The 17,368-nt window shown below is 41.2% G+C and overlaps 1 protein-coding gene and 1 long non-coding RNA gene across 5 annotated transcripts in view; one reads left to right on the top strand and one right to left on the bottom strand.

The window, feature by feature from the left end:
- Nucleotides 1-17,368, bottom strand: part of LOC109419707 (RNA binding protein fox-1 homolog 1) — an 823,173-nt gene that overhangs the window by 371,535 nt on the left and 434,270 nt on the right. Inside the window, exon 1 of one of the 4 annotated variants that reach the window (XM_062853918.1) lies at nt 12,319-12,386. The exons of the other annotated variants lie outside the window; for them this stretch is intronic. Coding sequence (XP_062709902.1) covers nt 12,319-12,369 — 51 coding nt within the window. The 5' untranslated portion in view covers nt 12,370-12,386. Of the gene's footprint in view, nt 1-12,318; nt 12,387-17,368 lie in introns of those variants that run through there. 4 annotated transcript variants of the gene reach the window in all.
- LOC134287406 (uncharacterized) lies at nt 10,671-11,353 on the top strand. Its single transcript, XR_009997285.1, has 2 exons — nt 10,671-10,994; nt 11,089-11,353. It is a non-coding gene; the product is annotated as an uncharacterized LOC134287406 (long non-coding RNA).

The following is a 17,368-nucleotide window of genomic DNA, read 5'->3' as shown; positions in this document are numbered from 1 at the left end:
AATTACACTATCGCTAGCAGTTTACTCCTTATGATTTGTGCATTTGAGGTTCTAATGTAATGTAAAACTGGGATTCCAAGATGTTTGTCATTAGACTAAACTAAAATGTTCATAAGAGGTGCCACAATTCGTTAATAAGTACCTGTTGTACCCAGAATTAGGTTTGATTAAGTGCCGCCAGCTCTGCCCATGATCGCATAGTTGACGTAACCACCATTGCCAATGTCAGCATTGACAAACTAATATATATTGCATGTGTCTAATTGTAACCAGTTTTATTCAATAGAGCACAAGATCTAATCACTAGCTAGATGTCAACGTGAAAAAAACTCAAACTTGTCGTTATTCATAATTAAAATTTCAAAAGTGTGTTGGAAACTACAGTGGCGCTTACGTCGACTATGGGAATATGGGCGCTATCAACCACAGTCCCATCAACACTTGATAAAGACCAAACTTGCATCACCCTGTCTTTGCGCCTACTGATCCGATCTACTTATTTCGTGACCATCACCACTGATACGAACATGATTGTCATGACTCTCTCCACCATATCTTGCTATAGGAAGCAGAGGCACGCACAACGGTGAAACGGTGGTAGCTGGTTCGTATCACTAGGGGAAAGGTGATTGATATCAGAAATAGAATCTCACGATTATCTCGTGAGGATCGCGATAATTTTCAGCACTATCTGGAACAATTATAACCATTCTCATCGCCAGTATTCATGATTTAAAAAAAGCGTAATGCGAAGCTATTCTAGGTTTCAGAAAACAAAATATAATGACGCGTCACGAAATTAGGACTCTGGTAGTATAAATATGACTCCGAGTTATAAAATCATGTCTCAGATTCTTTAATTATGTCATGTATCCGAACCATAAATTATTAAAGTGTCAGAAGACAATTCAAGATGATATTACTTGTTATTTTGTTCTGGAAACGTGCTGCAGGAATCAGACCTATTCCTAAAGGAACAACAGTCACACCCAATTTCCATTTCCAAATAAGTCCAAATTAGTCCATATGAAAGTCAAAGCAACTCAGAAACTTATGTTTCTGAGTGCAACTAATGAGCATCAAAATCTTTCAATTTTTCTAACTTTCATGGCGATTTCAACAAAACCGTTTAAGTGTATAACAGCCATGTGTCGAGAAGATTTCCAGTCAAAAATTACCGCATTATGTGTAAGTTATGCACCGGATATCTTGATTCTCATGCACGGCCTCCCGCAGGGATTACTCAATGAATGTATTCAGCAATTCCCGATGATTCTCCATGCATTTCTCTTGGGATTTCTACCAGGTTTCATCTCGCGATTATTCCCGAGAATCCTATAGGGCATAGGTTCCCAAATTTTCAGGTACGCCACCCCCTTTGGCCAGCAGACGTACTTTTCGCGACCCACCATATAAATTATCTCATTTGATGACTGTTACACACACTTATTTTAGAGACAGTTCGGATTACCGAAGTTCAGTACAGTTTTACCGAAGTTCAGTTATTTTTTACCGAACGTTCGTTGAACATTACCGATTGTTCAGTACAGTTTTCGGTACTTAACTTCGGTAATAATTTGCTGAACATTCGGTAGTCCGAACTTTTACCGAAAATAGAACAGCTGAATACGGTACTTTATTTTTTTAAGTGTGCAGTAAAATATTCGACTGACCCTCGGGGGGTCGCGACCCACAGTTAGGGAAACCATGCTATAGGGATTCATCCCAGAATTTCTCCTGGAAATCCTTCCACTATTCCTAGAAGGATTCTTCATGAAAAAAAAAATCTTTTAATGATTCCTTCAGGGTTTCCTACATGATACTATCAAGGATTCCTCCACGATTTTCAGTGAGTCCTTCAGAGATTCCCACGGGGTTCTTCACTGATTTATTCCGGGACACTTTCCACGATTTCTTGCAGGACATTTTCGGGATTCCTTCGATAGTCCTTTCTGGTGATTCTCTAGGGATTTATCCTGGGATTTCTTCAGGATTTCCTCCAGGTTTATGTAAAGGATTCCTCCACGGTTTTTTTTTTTGAAATTCTTCCAGGAATTACTTTAGGAATATTTTCTGTCACTCCATCAGGGATTTCTTTATTGGTTATCCGGGGATTCTATTTGGGAAAGCTTTCGAATCCTTTCGTGCATTATTTGGCGTATTAGTGTTAATTCCGGGATTTCTACATTGATCCATCCTGGGGTTTCTTTAGAGATTTACCCTGGGATTTCTTCAGAGTTTCCTCCAGTATTCCAAAGATTTCTCCACGATTTTTTTTTCTGAAATTCCCTCAGGAACTCCTCCCGGGATTTTTTAGCGATTTGTCCCGGGATACCTCTAGGGATATTTTCTTTACTTTACTTCAGTTACTTCAGGAATATTTTCCGTCACTCCATCAAAGATTTCTTTATTGGTTGTCCAGGGATTCTATTTGGGAAAGCTTTCGAATTCTTTCATGTATTATTTGGGGTTTGAGGTTAATTCCGGGATATCTCCACAGTTCCTTCCTGGAGTTTCTTTTCCTTCAGTATTAGATCAAAGATTTTTCCACGATTTTTATTTCTGAAATTCCCTCAGGAATTCCATCCGGGATTCTGTTAGGCCGGGATTTGTCCATCAGGGGTTTCTTTGTTGATTCATCCACGGATTCCCTTAGAAGGATTGCTCCGGGAAATGCCTCCGGATTCTTTCATGGATTATTCTCGAGGATCCATTAGGCATTCTTCCGAGATTCCTTTAGGAATTCCTCCTAAAATTCCTTCTATGATACTTCCGGAATTTCTCCAATGATTTTTTGTGGGATTTTTTAGAAATTGCTTTTAACTTCCTTTAGATATTCTCTCAAAAATTCTTCCCGTAATTCCATAAAAAATCCCCCGGATTTTTTCAGAAATTCTTTTATTGATTTCTTCCGGAATTCTTCCTGCGGATTCCCAGGAATCCTTTCGGCATTCTGTCAGGTATTCATCCTGATATTTAGGAATTCCTGGATCCCTTCAGAGATTCCTCCCGGGATGTCTTTTTTGCGATTCTTTTCAGGATTCCTTCGACGTTCATTCCGAAGTTTGCTTCATGGTTTTGTTCTTGGATCCTTTTAGGGATTCCTCCAGGAGTTTTCCAGCAGTTCTTACTAGAGCTTTCTCCCGGGATTTCTCCTGGGATTCCTTTCGGAGATCTTTCCGGTATTCCTTCAGGAATCCTTCATTAATACTCCTCGGGATTTTTGATTGAGTTTTTTTTTCCAGATTTCTTTTAGTGATTACTCAAAAATTCATTCAGAAATGCTTTCAATTATTCTTCCCGGGAATTCTTCAAGGATTCTACCGGGATTCTCTCAAAAATCTCTTCCGGAATTTCTTCAGGACCTTCTCCAGGATATTCAAAGCGACTCCTTTTGAGATGCTTTCAGGGATAACTCCAAGATACGTTCAGGGATTTCTGCCGGATTTCCTTCGAATATTCCATCAGATTTTTTTCTGTGTTTTCTCCCGGCACTCCTTCAGGGACTTTCTTTCGTGGCTTCCTTCCAAAAATCCTTTAAGAATTACTCCCAGGATTTCTTCATTAAGTTCTGTGGGATTCTTTAACTGATTCTACCTTCAGAGATTCTTTCAGGGATTTCTTCAAACATGCACCCCAGGATATGTTTAGGGATCTATGCCGGAATCCAATAATTCATGTCTCCCAGGGGAATTTCTTTAGAGATTTCTCGGAGATGCTTCCGGCGTTTGTTCAGGTTTTTTCTTCCAAAATTTATTTGAGGATTCATTCCGCAATTTCTGCTGGATTGTTTTAGGACTTTCTTCATGATTCTTTCCGAATTTCGTTTAAGGATGGCGCCCAGTATTTCTTCATGGATTCCTCCCAAGATTTTTCATTCAGGGAATACATCCAAGATCCTTTTAACGATTTTTCCCGGAATCCTTTTGGCTTTTCTCCAGAGATTCTTTCGTCGACGCTTCTCTTGATTCCTTCTAGATTTCTAATCTTCTGGGAATGCTTCCTGGGTTATTTCAAGGATTCCTCCAGAATTCTCTCAGAGACTTCTCTTGAGATTCATTCGGTGATTACTCCAGAATTTTTTTATGAATCGCACCCGATATTCCTTCAAGGTAGTCTTACGAGATTCTTTCAGGAATTCCATCCAGTGATTCCTTCCGATATTCCAGCTAGAATTTCTCTCAGGTTTTTTTGCCTGAAACTGGATTACTCCTCGAATTGCTGGGAGTATTACTTCATGAGGGTAAGAAGGGAGTTCTTCGATAGCCGAAGTTACATGACTACTTAGGTATGGAAAACTAGTCCACAAAGGGTAGAAAAACGCCAAAAATCGATAAAAAAAATGCAGCGTTATTCATTAATTCCACCTTACGAAAAAAGTTTGAACCAACCAGGAACACTCTTAGCATGGAATAAAAAAGGTTCGAATCAGATCAAATAAGAGTGCGAGCGTTAGAGAAAAATCAGAGATTTTTTGGAGATTTACATACATTTCTGTAGTAAGTTGTAGTCCTTTTGTAGGAAAATGAGAAGTATACTCTTACCTATCGTTAAATCTGTGTAGTTGATTCGAAAACACTCACCTGAAAGTACAAAAGAGAAACAGAAAAATATTGATTAATACATCAGCGTTTTCAATTTTATTATTAACAATGTATCAATAGATTCAGTATGATTCAATAGATGTAACAAAAATCTTATGTAGACCTTACATGCATCTTTTTAACTTTATTTAAAAGCTCATGCGTCATTAGGCATGACGGAGCCACATGCAGCTTCTTGTAGAAGATTTAAATAACAGTGGAAACGTCGGACGAGGTAAGAACGTTACACTTTTTCAGGCCAAATATTCATCCATAATTGTAAAATTGAAGCATTATGATGCATATTTTTGCCAAACAAGTTCACACTCTTGAAAATAGTAATTTTAATCCCACTCATCCATTTAAACCAGATCGGTTGGATTAAATCCATTCTACTTCCGATCGGAAGCACCCCCAGTCACAAATAAAGCTTCCGCTCTCGCATCATTTATTTCTGAATTAATTCCACACATCCAGCTGGCAGCTTACCGGTGAATAGTAGCGAGCGAAGCGCGAGCGCGGCAAAATCCAAAAATGATAACAATGTGAAACAGTAGACTTTATTCCACTACCGTTGGTTGTTCAGCCGGAGCTTTAACCAGGAAAATCATCCGAAAACCGAACAGGCGAACAGTGATTTATCCGTCGAAAGTGAATGAACGACTTTTGCAGCCCAGGCCAGAATGGTAGTGCTGCTGCACATGAAAGCCATATGTGCGGCCACCAAACTGGCGGATAATGGCGGCATCGACCAAAGGATGCCGGGAAGACAAAAAGGAAGTGAGACGTATGTGTGCAACAAGGCGTACCAAATTAACGGTCCAATAAATTCTTGGATGCTCAGGAGCTGGGGGCTCCTGCTAGGGATGGAGCACCGTTTAGTATGTGTTGATATGGCTGGTCTTCCGTCGGATTGTTGGAAGCTCACATTCAGGATTTTGCGATTTGAAATCTTAACATAAGAAACAATGAGCATCGAAGAAGTCCACAAAACTATCATAAAACCTAAATTATTAAATTTAATTCTGTGGTGGTTTTAAGCACTTCCTATTTGGCTTTAAAAATATCGCTAAATATTCTTTTCATCTAAAACAGTTTTTTTCTGTAATTTATATTTTTAATGCGATAGGAATTGGTAACGCTCTTATTAAACTTTTGAACTGCACAGTGTACTCAGTGCTTCGTACTATTTGACGTCTTTCAAGCGGTACGCGTCATAAGATATCAACCCCTTGAATTGAAAATTGTCATAGTGGTTTCAACGACAAACTTCTTCCGATTTTTGCTTTTTTCCATATAGAATTACTATACTTAAAACTTCTCAAAAGTTTGAAGTTTGCATCACCTATATCCAATGGTACCTAACAAAATACTACTCCAGTCTAGATAAAGTTTTACCAGATAAATAATTCACGTCAAACTCCAAACAACCCACATAACAAAAATTCCATCAAAAGAATCATTTGATCCGGTGTTCTCCAATGTTCACATTCCAACCATCCTTCTTGTGCTTGTTCCGGATCGATAATCCCTAAAAGAAAACGAACAACACCCCCCAAAAAAACCGAGACAATTCTCCCCAGCCAGCATGGCCGATTTTCCCATGTGATCCCAAATGATTACGTGGAGGCGCCAGCAAACTTTTCCCACCATCATCTAAAACCAATCTGTTTTTCCTCGCCGGTTGGTGATGGTGAGCTAGCTGGCTGACTAACCGACTGACTGGCCGAATAAATCATCATGACCAGAAAAAAAGCGTCTTCCGAAATCGATTGTGACGAGGAGGATGACGACCACCCGATGAAGAAGACGAATGGTGGTGATTTGATGTGACATGGAGTAGGATTCACCCTGGCTTGGCTGAGTGACTGACTAGCTGGGCTGACTGACTGCAGGGAATGAATCAATTGGGTGTGTATCGTTTTTCCTAACATCTTCCCCGAGGGCTACGATTGAGATCTGTTTGGTTTGTGACTGTACTGATTTGGAGCACTGAAAGGTTCTTGGTTCTTGTGGGAAACTAATGTGACGGAAAGTGATAGCACTCCAGTGGCCTCGACACAGTAGGTTTTAATACAGTTTAATCATAAGTGATACTAGTAATCATAGTGAAACAATATTTGATCTGATGGAGTGAGATGTGAGCGATTAGAATATGAGATGCGAGCAGATGAATTTGTGAATGAGCGAATAAAAATTAAGTGATATTATACATATTGAAGCATCACTACAGAAGTACTACAGAAAAACTGGAGTACTACTAATTTAAACACCACGTTTAGAGAAAAAAAAACAATAGAGATGTGAATAGTAAAATTAATAATAATTCCCACACATATAATGAAAACATTCGTCGAAATAGTACGACGTTTATATGTTTGAGTTTAACTTAAAGTTTCTCTAAAATGTTCAAAAATTTAAAAGCAATCTGTATCAGAAAACGATACAAAGTGATGTGAAGAGTCATCGTGAAGACTTGACGGAACAAAATGGCATGTGAATAGGGTCACTTAATAATAAGAATACAAATTTTAAAATGGAAATATCAACTGTGCAATTCGTAATGTTTTGTTCAATATGTTGCTTGCTGTAAAAATAGGATCAAGAGTGTCGAATTAAGAGTCGAACAGCATTTGTTAACCCTAGTAGGATGTTCGGGTTAATATGACCCAGACAGGCATGCTAAATGAAGAGATGTGAGTAAGCTTCTATTGTCAGTGCACTAACTGAAATGAGAAGTGATGTATTGAGTTCTGCGGCTTGGGTGATACGAAATTAGCAATTGAAAGTGTGAGCAGTCACATAAGAAATGACTGGTGACAAACTGGCGTGAGATGTGAACAGTCATATGTTACAAGATTGTACTAAGTGAGTGAGATGAGAACCATTGAACATCAGATGCCTACAGACTTTTTTTCTTCTATTAATGAATGTGGTATTCAAAATGTGACAATATCATTCGAAGAAGGATGTAAGTGATCAAACATTATAATCGGTATACATATGTTTGAGATGTGAGCCGAATCAATGCAGATATGAGTTCTGAATTCTGTCGGAGATTCTTATTACATCAATTGTAAAATTTCTGGCTAACCTGATCAGTAATTTGGCAAGCACATTAATAGATTTTTAGTTATTTATCAAAATTAAAATATTACGGTATAAAGAGATGTGAACAGTTTAACGTGGCAATTCTAAGTTATGGGCAATAAAATATGACTAAACCATACTAGATGAGGCCAACATCTCAATCGAACATTAGATAACAGCAGGATTGTTTTGGTTATGAACTAAAAATGATCCTTTTAAAAAGAGAAGTTTTTATTAGCTTGGTGGGGATGTAGGCCGTTTATATGTAGACTGAAATGGAATCTCTTGAACGTAGGGTACGGAACATTTGGACAGTGATACTACACGTATGTCACTAAGAGATAGCGGAAAACTGCCCAAAATAGGACCCCCAACACAAGTGACCCCGCTCCCTATTTTATTGTCATTAGATATTAGACATGTTCTGACACAATGGGATGTGAACAGTTTCATGCGACGTATCGGTGTAAGCGACATGCGCTTGATTGTACACGAGGTGCCAGCAGTCTGGTTTCGCGAAAGCAAATAAGTGCGGTGTGATCTGTTGAGTACTAAAACTTGAACAAAGATTGATTTCAGTGTGTGAATAGTTCACATCTGTGAGCCGATGGAATGCGAAGGTGAATAACGATTCCCACTGGAAATCCTAATCAGATTCATCGGAAGATTGCTGACGAATAGTTCGGCAGAAACGCCTTGATCGATGCTCAATCAGATTTCTTAATATTATTTTTTCAAGTTATTTATTCAAATTCAAATGTTATGACATGGAGAGATGTGAGCAGTCAAAAGTTGTCGTTTTTAGCAATTCAAGAGCAAGATTGAATATGAGATGCCAATAGTGTCAATTTGTTACTAAACTTAAGAGATAGCTGATCTCTCGCGTTACATTTGAAAAGGGTCTATCCCTAAGATGTAAACAAATCGATTTTGATACCATTCCATAGCATTCCCAAACAGTAACCTACTGTGCAAAGATCACCCACCTAATCATTAACCTTATCAGAATAAACCCCACCTTCAAAACGGCCTATCCCTGCTTTTTTCCAATCATTGATAAGCCCGATGCTCCAAATGGGCCAGTAACGGTAAAATTTTGTTTACATTGGTAGGCCTTCTCGTTTAAAGGGCCGACAACCAGAAATTTTCCGAACGGCTCCCGGCCCGAGCGCCGAGAGACAGAATTTCTCTCTCTCTCAAAAGGAGCCGAGCCTTGATTCGATGTCAACAACGGACTCTCTCGGGAGGCCCAACCACGCTAAGAAATTTAAGAAAGACTCAAAATAAGGCCGACATCGGGTGAAACATTTCAAATTAGCTAAACATCTATAATTTTTCATACTTTTTAAATCAATTTTAATACATTCTTGATTATTGATGCGTAGATACATCTAATCGTGTGTCATCATCAGAATGGAAAGCACGTTGAAAAATCCTCAAACTGGGAAATACGAATAGAAAAAGTGATGGAAAATGTTTGCCACCTTTTTTTGTGGGGATAGGCCCTTTTCAAATGTAACGCAAGATCTGTTGATGAACAAAGTTTGAAGGAATATTGTGATGTAAGCAATGTGAATGTAGATTTAGATGCTATACAAATCTGTGATGAGTCCAAACCTCCTTTTCGCCCAAGTTGTTAAGTCTCCTGGTGAATACCAGGAGAAATCTTTAATGGACTTTGGACGATATCTTGAGTATGATTTTACTTGATCACCCGCTAGCAACAAAAACGTCGATCAAATATATGATGCCTCACATATTTGTCTATCTGTAGAAGTTCTTGTTCTAGAAAATACTCTTACCATTATTTATAGATTTTACAGCCAATAGTCAAAGCTACTTATGTAATATGTATTAAGCCTTCACGCCATGCAAAACGGTGCACCAAAGGTTTCATGATTAACACAGTTATATCGAAATATAAGTCGTTTTAAGAACTCAAATATGAAATGTGAGCAGAAAAACAGTTGATAAATTCATTTCCTACTGTTGTATATAGGGAAACTTACGTATTCTCGGCAGTTTTGTTCTCTTCGTGATGGGGGGTTTTTGAAACCTGTAGGTCTCACAATAGGAAGCAATCAGTGAAGTACTAGATTGAAAGTAGTGAGCTGGATTTTTGTATGGTGAGATGATCAATTCTCCGTTTCTGCAAAGAAATGCTGCAAACAGCGTGGGTTATATGATTTCTGGCCTAATTTGATGCTGTTTGAGCAAAACTTTGGATAACTGTGTTGTTGAAGTTGCAAGAAATAAACAATACAACAACACAGTTACCCAAACTTTTGCTCAAACAGCATCAAATTAGGCAAGAAATCATATAACCCACGCTGTTTGCAGCATTTCTTTGCAGAAACGAAGAATCGATCATCTCACCATACAAAAATCCAGCTCACTACTTTCAATCTAGTACTTCACTGATTGCTTCCTATTGGCCTCAAATCCTTCCCAACCAAGCTGAGTTATATGCCCAAATTTCAGGCAATTTGGCTCACAAAAATCCCCCATGACGAAGAGAACAAACCTGCCGATAATACCCATCGTCACCCTAATTCAAGTTAAGATTTGGATGAAGAATGCTAATTTGTAACGTAGTTACAAAAGGTCAACAAAAATATAATTTTTATCCAAACCTAATCGCCAAGTAAGATATTTTTCAATTTCAAAACATGGGACCAGCGAGGGTTATCGATCACCTTTTAGTAACTCGAGAGCCCCTGGTGGTGGGATTTAGAACCACCAATTTAAACCTATCATGCAGCAAGCTTACTGGGAGGATCTCATCACTAAAACTAATGACGATTAGCCTCATCAGTTCATACGGGAACTGAAATGTTGTTTTTCTCAAAAGTACAAAAGAAGACTATTGAAAAGAGGGCGTCGCGTGGGTCTAGCATGGTTGAGTCATCCGATGATCTGGTATTCTCAAATCGATCGGTGAGCCAGTTAGAAGTGTCTAAGCAAATTAGAGAAAATGAAGTGTAATAGAGCAGTAGTGATTGAAGGTCGATCGAAAAGTTTGTGTAAGCCCAGATTGTGACTATTAAGAGAAAATTCATTAAATCTAAATTGTAATTTCAGTTTGAGAAACGTAAGGTGGAATTTAAGAAAGCAAAAGTTGGCCCGGTAGCGAAAAGTTTTAATCAGACATTGTGAGTGACCTAGGACTGAAAAGTGTACAAGTAGATAATTGTTCAATCTGTTTCCTATTTCTAACAATTCTCGCAGAAGAAACCTGGAATTAAATGGTCTGAAAGAAAAAAAAACTAAGAAAAGTGTAGTGTGGAATACTGCACGTGTAATACCTCCCTCGAGGCTCAGGTAATGAACCGTTATAATGTACTGTGACCACATGTGAATCCTAGTAAGACAACCGTTGTTAATGCGAACGTTTATTATATCTTTTTCCTTGAAGGACACTACTATCCTTCAAGCGAAGGTGCTAGTGTAGGGTGTAGGGGATAGCGACCAGCCACGCTGTCTCTAGGGACGAGTCAGAAGCTCGGCGACTTGTAGGCTCGCCTCGTCGTCCGCGCCAGTATTCGACCCTCGCGCACCCTGGGCCGAAGGAATCCACGCCTTCCGGAGGAATTCGGACGCTACTAACCGAATATCGCTCCATCGGTCTCGAAGGGAGATTCACACCACGTGAGCGCATTGGCACCGCCCATCACCACCCCGCTTGTCGAACCCCATCGATCGGTGTTAGCAACACGAGAACGGCTCGTAGCCACGAGTGATAAGCACATATGGTGGTGTGATAGCCCGTCATCGTAGTTCGACTGACAGCATCCCCGGTCGAGCGATCGGACTGCTCGAATTACTTCGCTAGCCGATAGCCGAACCCTCTCCGACCCAGCATCACGAGTGAGCAGAGAGACGGTACCGCGCACGGTGTCACGTGTACGGATCGACCGGTAGTCCACCGGAGTGACGACGACATCACAAGGATACAGCCAGGACCCTCACAACTGCAAGCAGGTCAGATCGTTTTGGTTTTTTTTTGTATATGATAATCGTTCGCATTGAACACCCATAGACCCATTTTTGGTCGAAGAAGCGTGCACGCATTAGGGAATAAGAGATAACTAGAGTGTAAGATTTTATTGCCCCCTACCTCATTATAAGATGTTTTCACCCTGAATAGATTTAGAACCGTTTTATGGCACATACTAGTAAATTAATCGAAAGAGGAGAGAAAACTTGATCATTGGTTCAGTTGGTTTTCGTCAGAGATTTGCCCCATCGTTCGTTGGTTCTGGGTATGCGATTTGAACAGTTAACTGTTGCACGGTAGGTTCGGAATTGATCTTAACTTGTGACAAGGACTCGCCTTGAGGAGTCTGGCCGGGATACTCAAGCTGATCCACATGCAAGCCGATTGGAAGTGCTTGCTTGGCGCTTAAGTGGATGCAGTTGATACCAATCGGACCTCGTAACACGATACCGTTACATTTTGGCGCCCAACGTGGGGCCTTTGGAAAAATTAGGGCGAAAGAACCAATTTGGATCTCTAGATGCGAATTGCGACAAATTTTGATTTTTAGTTGCGAATCTCAATAATAGGGCGATTAGTATCAAATAGGTTTTGTTTCCATTCAATTTCGATTTTTCTAAGAATCATAATTTAAGGGTCTATACTCACATGAACTCTTAAAAGTAGGTTTGTTGCAATCGGATTCGAACTCGTTAGCATCGGTCGGTTGAATTTACCTAGAATAGTAAACAATATCAATAGGCGGTAAGAAATTTTGAAGGGCTGATCTGTTTACTCTCTTATTATAATTAGTTTTTTTTTTTTGAATGGAAAAACCTTTATTACCTTTAGTATTTGATAATTGTTACGGAATCTTTGAATTTTGAACTGACCTGTCTGAAAATAATTAACGATGGCTTACTCCCTTAACCATGTTGGGGCGGGATCCTACATCAACCCGAACGATTTGTTACCAGATGAAGTGCAATACGAACTGGAAATACGAAATATTAACATGACTAATGCTCCACTTGAAGAACAAAGAGGAGAATTGAGGAAATTACAATTGGAAGAGCTGCGTGGTTCCAGCACTGTAAGGACCAATAAGACGATCGAAGACGAGCTCTCGGTCATCCAAGTGAAACTGATCATGATCAGGCAAGACCTAGAAGTTCAAGGGGGGAAGCAAATGTTGATTTCGCGCTTGCGTCATATACGCTTGAGAGTGAATCGATTGAATGCGATTAACGATCGGCAAACTGCTTTAAAACAAGAGTTGCTCGATGAGATTGAGTTCCTCTTTGAGACGTTTGGTAACCCTGATGACAGAACTCCCGTTAGGGCTACTGCTCCCAACGAACGAGTAATCCCACCACGACACACCGGAGCCATTCCTAGGAACCCGGCGCTGGAATTCCCACCCCCCAGGTCTGAAGAAGATGGAGCAGTTTCCTTGACAATTTTGAGAGAAAACAGGGCAGGCGGTCCAACGGACCCAAGTAGTGGGATGAGACGGCCTAGAGTCGGGTTCATGTCAGACTCTATTCGGAAGTCAAACGTGAATGACAATGCAACTGTGAATCAATCGGTTCGATCGAGTGAATCGTTTAATCACTTGTTTCAAGGCACCCACACATTACCACCGACTTCGACCTTACTCCCAGGACTCATGAATACTTTACCACCTCCACCTGCGAATTTACCACCACCTTTAGTTCCACCTCCATCAACACGTCCACCAACACCAACCTCGCTACCCGCACCACCTCCATCACAGTCCCATCGTCTAGCTCGAAACCCATCTCCAGTCAGACAGCAGAGTCCTGCTACGCCAAATCTTGGGGATACCACGGTTCTTAGAGCCGAAGTGAGTCAAATCGTGCAAGATGTGCTAGGGCCGTTATTGGAGAGTATGTTGGGCCGTATTGCTCAAGGAAGGCAGGAAATGCCGAGAAGAGCCGAGCCTCCTCCAGTTGTCGAAACCACAGCAAGAGGGAGAGACCCCAATCAACAAATGTACGCCACTGCGAACTACGAAAATTCAGGACAAAGATATCCATATCTCGATAGGGAGCCTCAACAACCGCCACCACATCCTGGACTTGGATATCATCGTGTAGAAAACCGAACTTCCACCCCAATTCAAATAACTCACCGAGCAGAACCTCGACCCCAGTCAGTAGCGGATGATCTTCGAAATAATGTTCATGGCCCAGCGCGTTCGGGGGAACAGCCAAATTACGACAGAAACAATCAGAATAAAGTGCCCATTAATAAATGGCCAATAAGGTTTAGTAGAGAACCGAAGGGAATGTCAGTTGAGGAATTTTTGAAGAGAGTTGACGTTTTGGCGCGAAACAATCAGGTTTCCGAAATAGAACTTTTGAGTAAGGCAAATTTTCTGTTTCGGCCGGAATCGCCAGCGGAGATATGGTATTATACGTTCAGCCAAAAATTTACCACTTGGCAGACGTTGAAATATTATTTGCGATTGCGATTCGAAGTGCCAAACAAGGATAAGGTGATCGAGCGAGAGATCCGCGAGCGGAAACAGATGTCCAACGAGACGTTCGTTACGTTTATGGGAGAGATTGAGCGTCTGTGCCAGCAATTGTCGAAACCCATGAACTCGAGAACGAAAATAGGTATCTTGGTTGATAATATGCGCGATTGGTATCGACCCCATCTCGCCTTTATCGATATCGAAAGTATCGACATGGAGACGTTATGTAACCTCTGTTACGAATTAGATAAGTCGGTCTATCGATCGTACGCCCAAAGACCTCGGCAATATCCTGTACATTGCATGGATGAGGGAAGCTGGGACGACGAATCTGGTCAAGAAGACCCAGAAGTTAATGCGATAACCCGAGGAAAACTCCGAGAACAAAAGGGAATCACTGAGAAAAAGGAAACGCCTAAAGAAACAGCTATCAACACAGAAACCCCAATATTGTGTTGGAATTGCAGACAGTTTGGGCATTATTGGAGAGACTGTTCAAGAAGCAAAAGGTTGTTTTGCCACATTTGCGGCCAGCCTGAGGTAGTTGCTATGAACTGCCCAAGTAATCACCGAGGGCCTCAAGCAGGAGCAAAAAACGATTATACGGAAGGGAATTAGGGAGTAACCCTTCCAATCATTCGGATTCAACTCCCCCTCGACAACTTTTCCAAAAGTACCCCCAAATTATGACTATTCAAACAAAGGAGAATAAATGTCCATACCTTACGGTATCGATTTTTGGTACGAAGATTAAAGGACTTTTAGACTCTGGAGCCGCCGCCAGTATTGTTAGCGATACAGATTTACTGACTAAACATAACTTCCTGATGGAGCCTACTAACATTCAAATAAGAACTGCCGATGGAACTCCACATGAATGCGTCACCCTTGTTTTTATCCCTTATACGTTCAAGGGAATAACGAAGGTAATACCCACATTACATGTCCCGAATTTGGCCAAGAAACTGATTCTCGGAAACGATTTCTGGAAGATGTTCAAAATTACACCCGCATGTGAAGAGAACGGGATTCTTACACGACTGGAGACCAATTGCGTCACCAGTAGTCCAATGAGTTTAAACTGTCTAGAACAATATTTTGACGAGGGTGTTGAAATAAATTTGATACTCGAGAAAACTTCGGATGTCGTTAAACCCAGAGAAGTCGAAGACGCCAGTTTAGATTTACCATCGGTAGAATCACCTAAACCTACTAAATCGTCAGAGATACTTACCGAACACGACCTTAACCCAGAAGAACGAAACCAGCTTATGCAAATCATCGAAACTTTAAAAGGAAACGGGACGTTGGGTAGAACATCCGTTCTGCAACATAGGATAGACATTCTGGAAGGAGAGAAGCCCAAGAAACCGCCGAGGTATCGGTGGTCTCCAGCGATTGAGAGGGAAATGGAAAAGGAGATCCAACGAATGAAAGAACTCGACGTAATTGAGGAATCTACCGCGGATTGGTGTAATCCTCTTTTGCCAGTGAAAAAGTCCTCGGGTGAATGGAGATTGTGTCTGGACTGCCGCCGAATTAATGAGGTCACGAAAAAGGAGGCCTATCCATTCCCGGACATGCAGGTGATTCTCGGACGAATCGAAAAGGCGCGATACTTTTCGATTATTGACCTCTCAAAAGCCTACTGGCAGATTCCGTTGGCACCAGAGAGTCGAGATTTAACGTCTTTCCGAGCAGGTAAATCCTTATACCGGTTTAAGGTCATGCCTTTTGGATTAACTGGTGCTCCGGTGACACAAACCAAGTTAATGAACCGAGTACTCGGGTACGACCTTGAACCTCAGGTTTTCGTGTACTTAGACGACATTGTGGTCACGTCTAAAACCCTCCAGGAACACTTCCGTCTTTTACGAACGATAGCAGAGCGGCTAAGAGCAGCAAATCTATCGATAAGCGTCGAGAAATCCCGGTTTTGCCAAAAAAGGATCTCCTACCTAGGATATATACTATCAGAGGAAGGATTGTCAGTGGATAGTGAAAAGCTCCAGCCTATTTTGAACTATCCGTCGCCTAAGACGTTAAAAGATGTCCGGAGGCTTATGGGAATGGTGGGGTTTTACAAACAATTTATTCCCAATTACTCCACACTCTTGGCCCCAGTCACCGATTTGTTGAAAAAGAACAAAACTAAACTAATCTGGACTGAAGAGGCGGAGCAAGCCTTAAGTGTTGTTAAAGGAATACTGACTTCCCCTCCAGTTTTGGCCAACCCTGACTTTGGGCAACAATTTGTGATAGAGTCGGATGCGTCAGCTGTTGCTGCCGGAGCAGTCTTGGTGCAATACTTTGAAGGAGTGCGAAGGCCAATTGCTTACTTCTCGCGCAAGTTTTCGGCAACGCAAAGAAAATATTCGGCGACGGAACGCGAGTGTTTGGCGGTGATACTGGCGATAGAGAAGTTCCGCCACTACGTGGAAGGCACTCAATTTCGAGTAGTGACGGACGCCCAGTCATTAAAATGGCTGAACAAGATTAGCGTGGAAGGAAATTCGGCCAGGTTGGCCCGATGGGCACTTAAGCTTCAACAACACGACCTAGTTTTGGAGTATAGGAAGGGCAAATTAAATGTAATTGCGGACGCCTTATCAAGATCGGTAGATGTAAATGCCATCGACCTAGACGTCGATTTGGAGCAACTGAAGCGCGGGATCGAAGCCAAACCCGATCGTTACAAAGATTTTAAGGTCGTCAATGGCAGGGTGTACAAGTATGTCAACACGGGTCGATCAGCTGATCGTAGACACGAGTGGAAGCTCATTCCGTCCAGGGCTGAACGAATCCAGATCCTAAACGCTGAACATGGAATTGCGCATCTAGGATATCTAAAGACATTACGCCGGATACAGGAGAAATACTATTGGTCAGGGATGTCTTTAGAAGTTAAGCGATACTGTCGCGGATGCGATGTTTGTAAAATGTCCAAGCATCCAAACCAGCCTAAAATACCACCAATGGGTCGTCCCAAATTAGCGTCAATGCCGTGGCAGGTCATATCGGTTGACTATATGGGACCATTTCCACGATCTCGCTCAGGTAACACCTCACTCCTTGTCGTAACGGACCATTTTTCAAAGTTTGTCCTTATACAGCCGATGCGGGAGGCTAAAACTGATAGCCAAGTCAAATTTTTAGAGTCCATGGTCTTTTTGCTCTTTGGGGTGCCTGAGGTCCTAATTTCCGACAACGGACCGC

Source organism: Aedes albopictus, chromosome 2 (assembly GCF_035046485.1).
Source record: "Aedes albopictus strain Foshan chromosome 2, AalbF5, whole genome shotgun sequence".
Lineage (NCBI taxonomy): Eukaryota > Metazoa > Arthropoda > Insecta > Diptera > Culicidae > Aedes > Aedes albopictus.
Note: the sequence above shows the minus strand (reverse complement) of the source record. Positions and strands in the feature narration are given on the sequence as shown.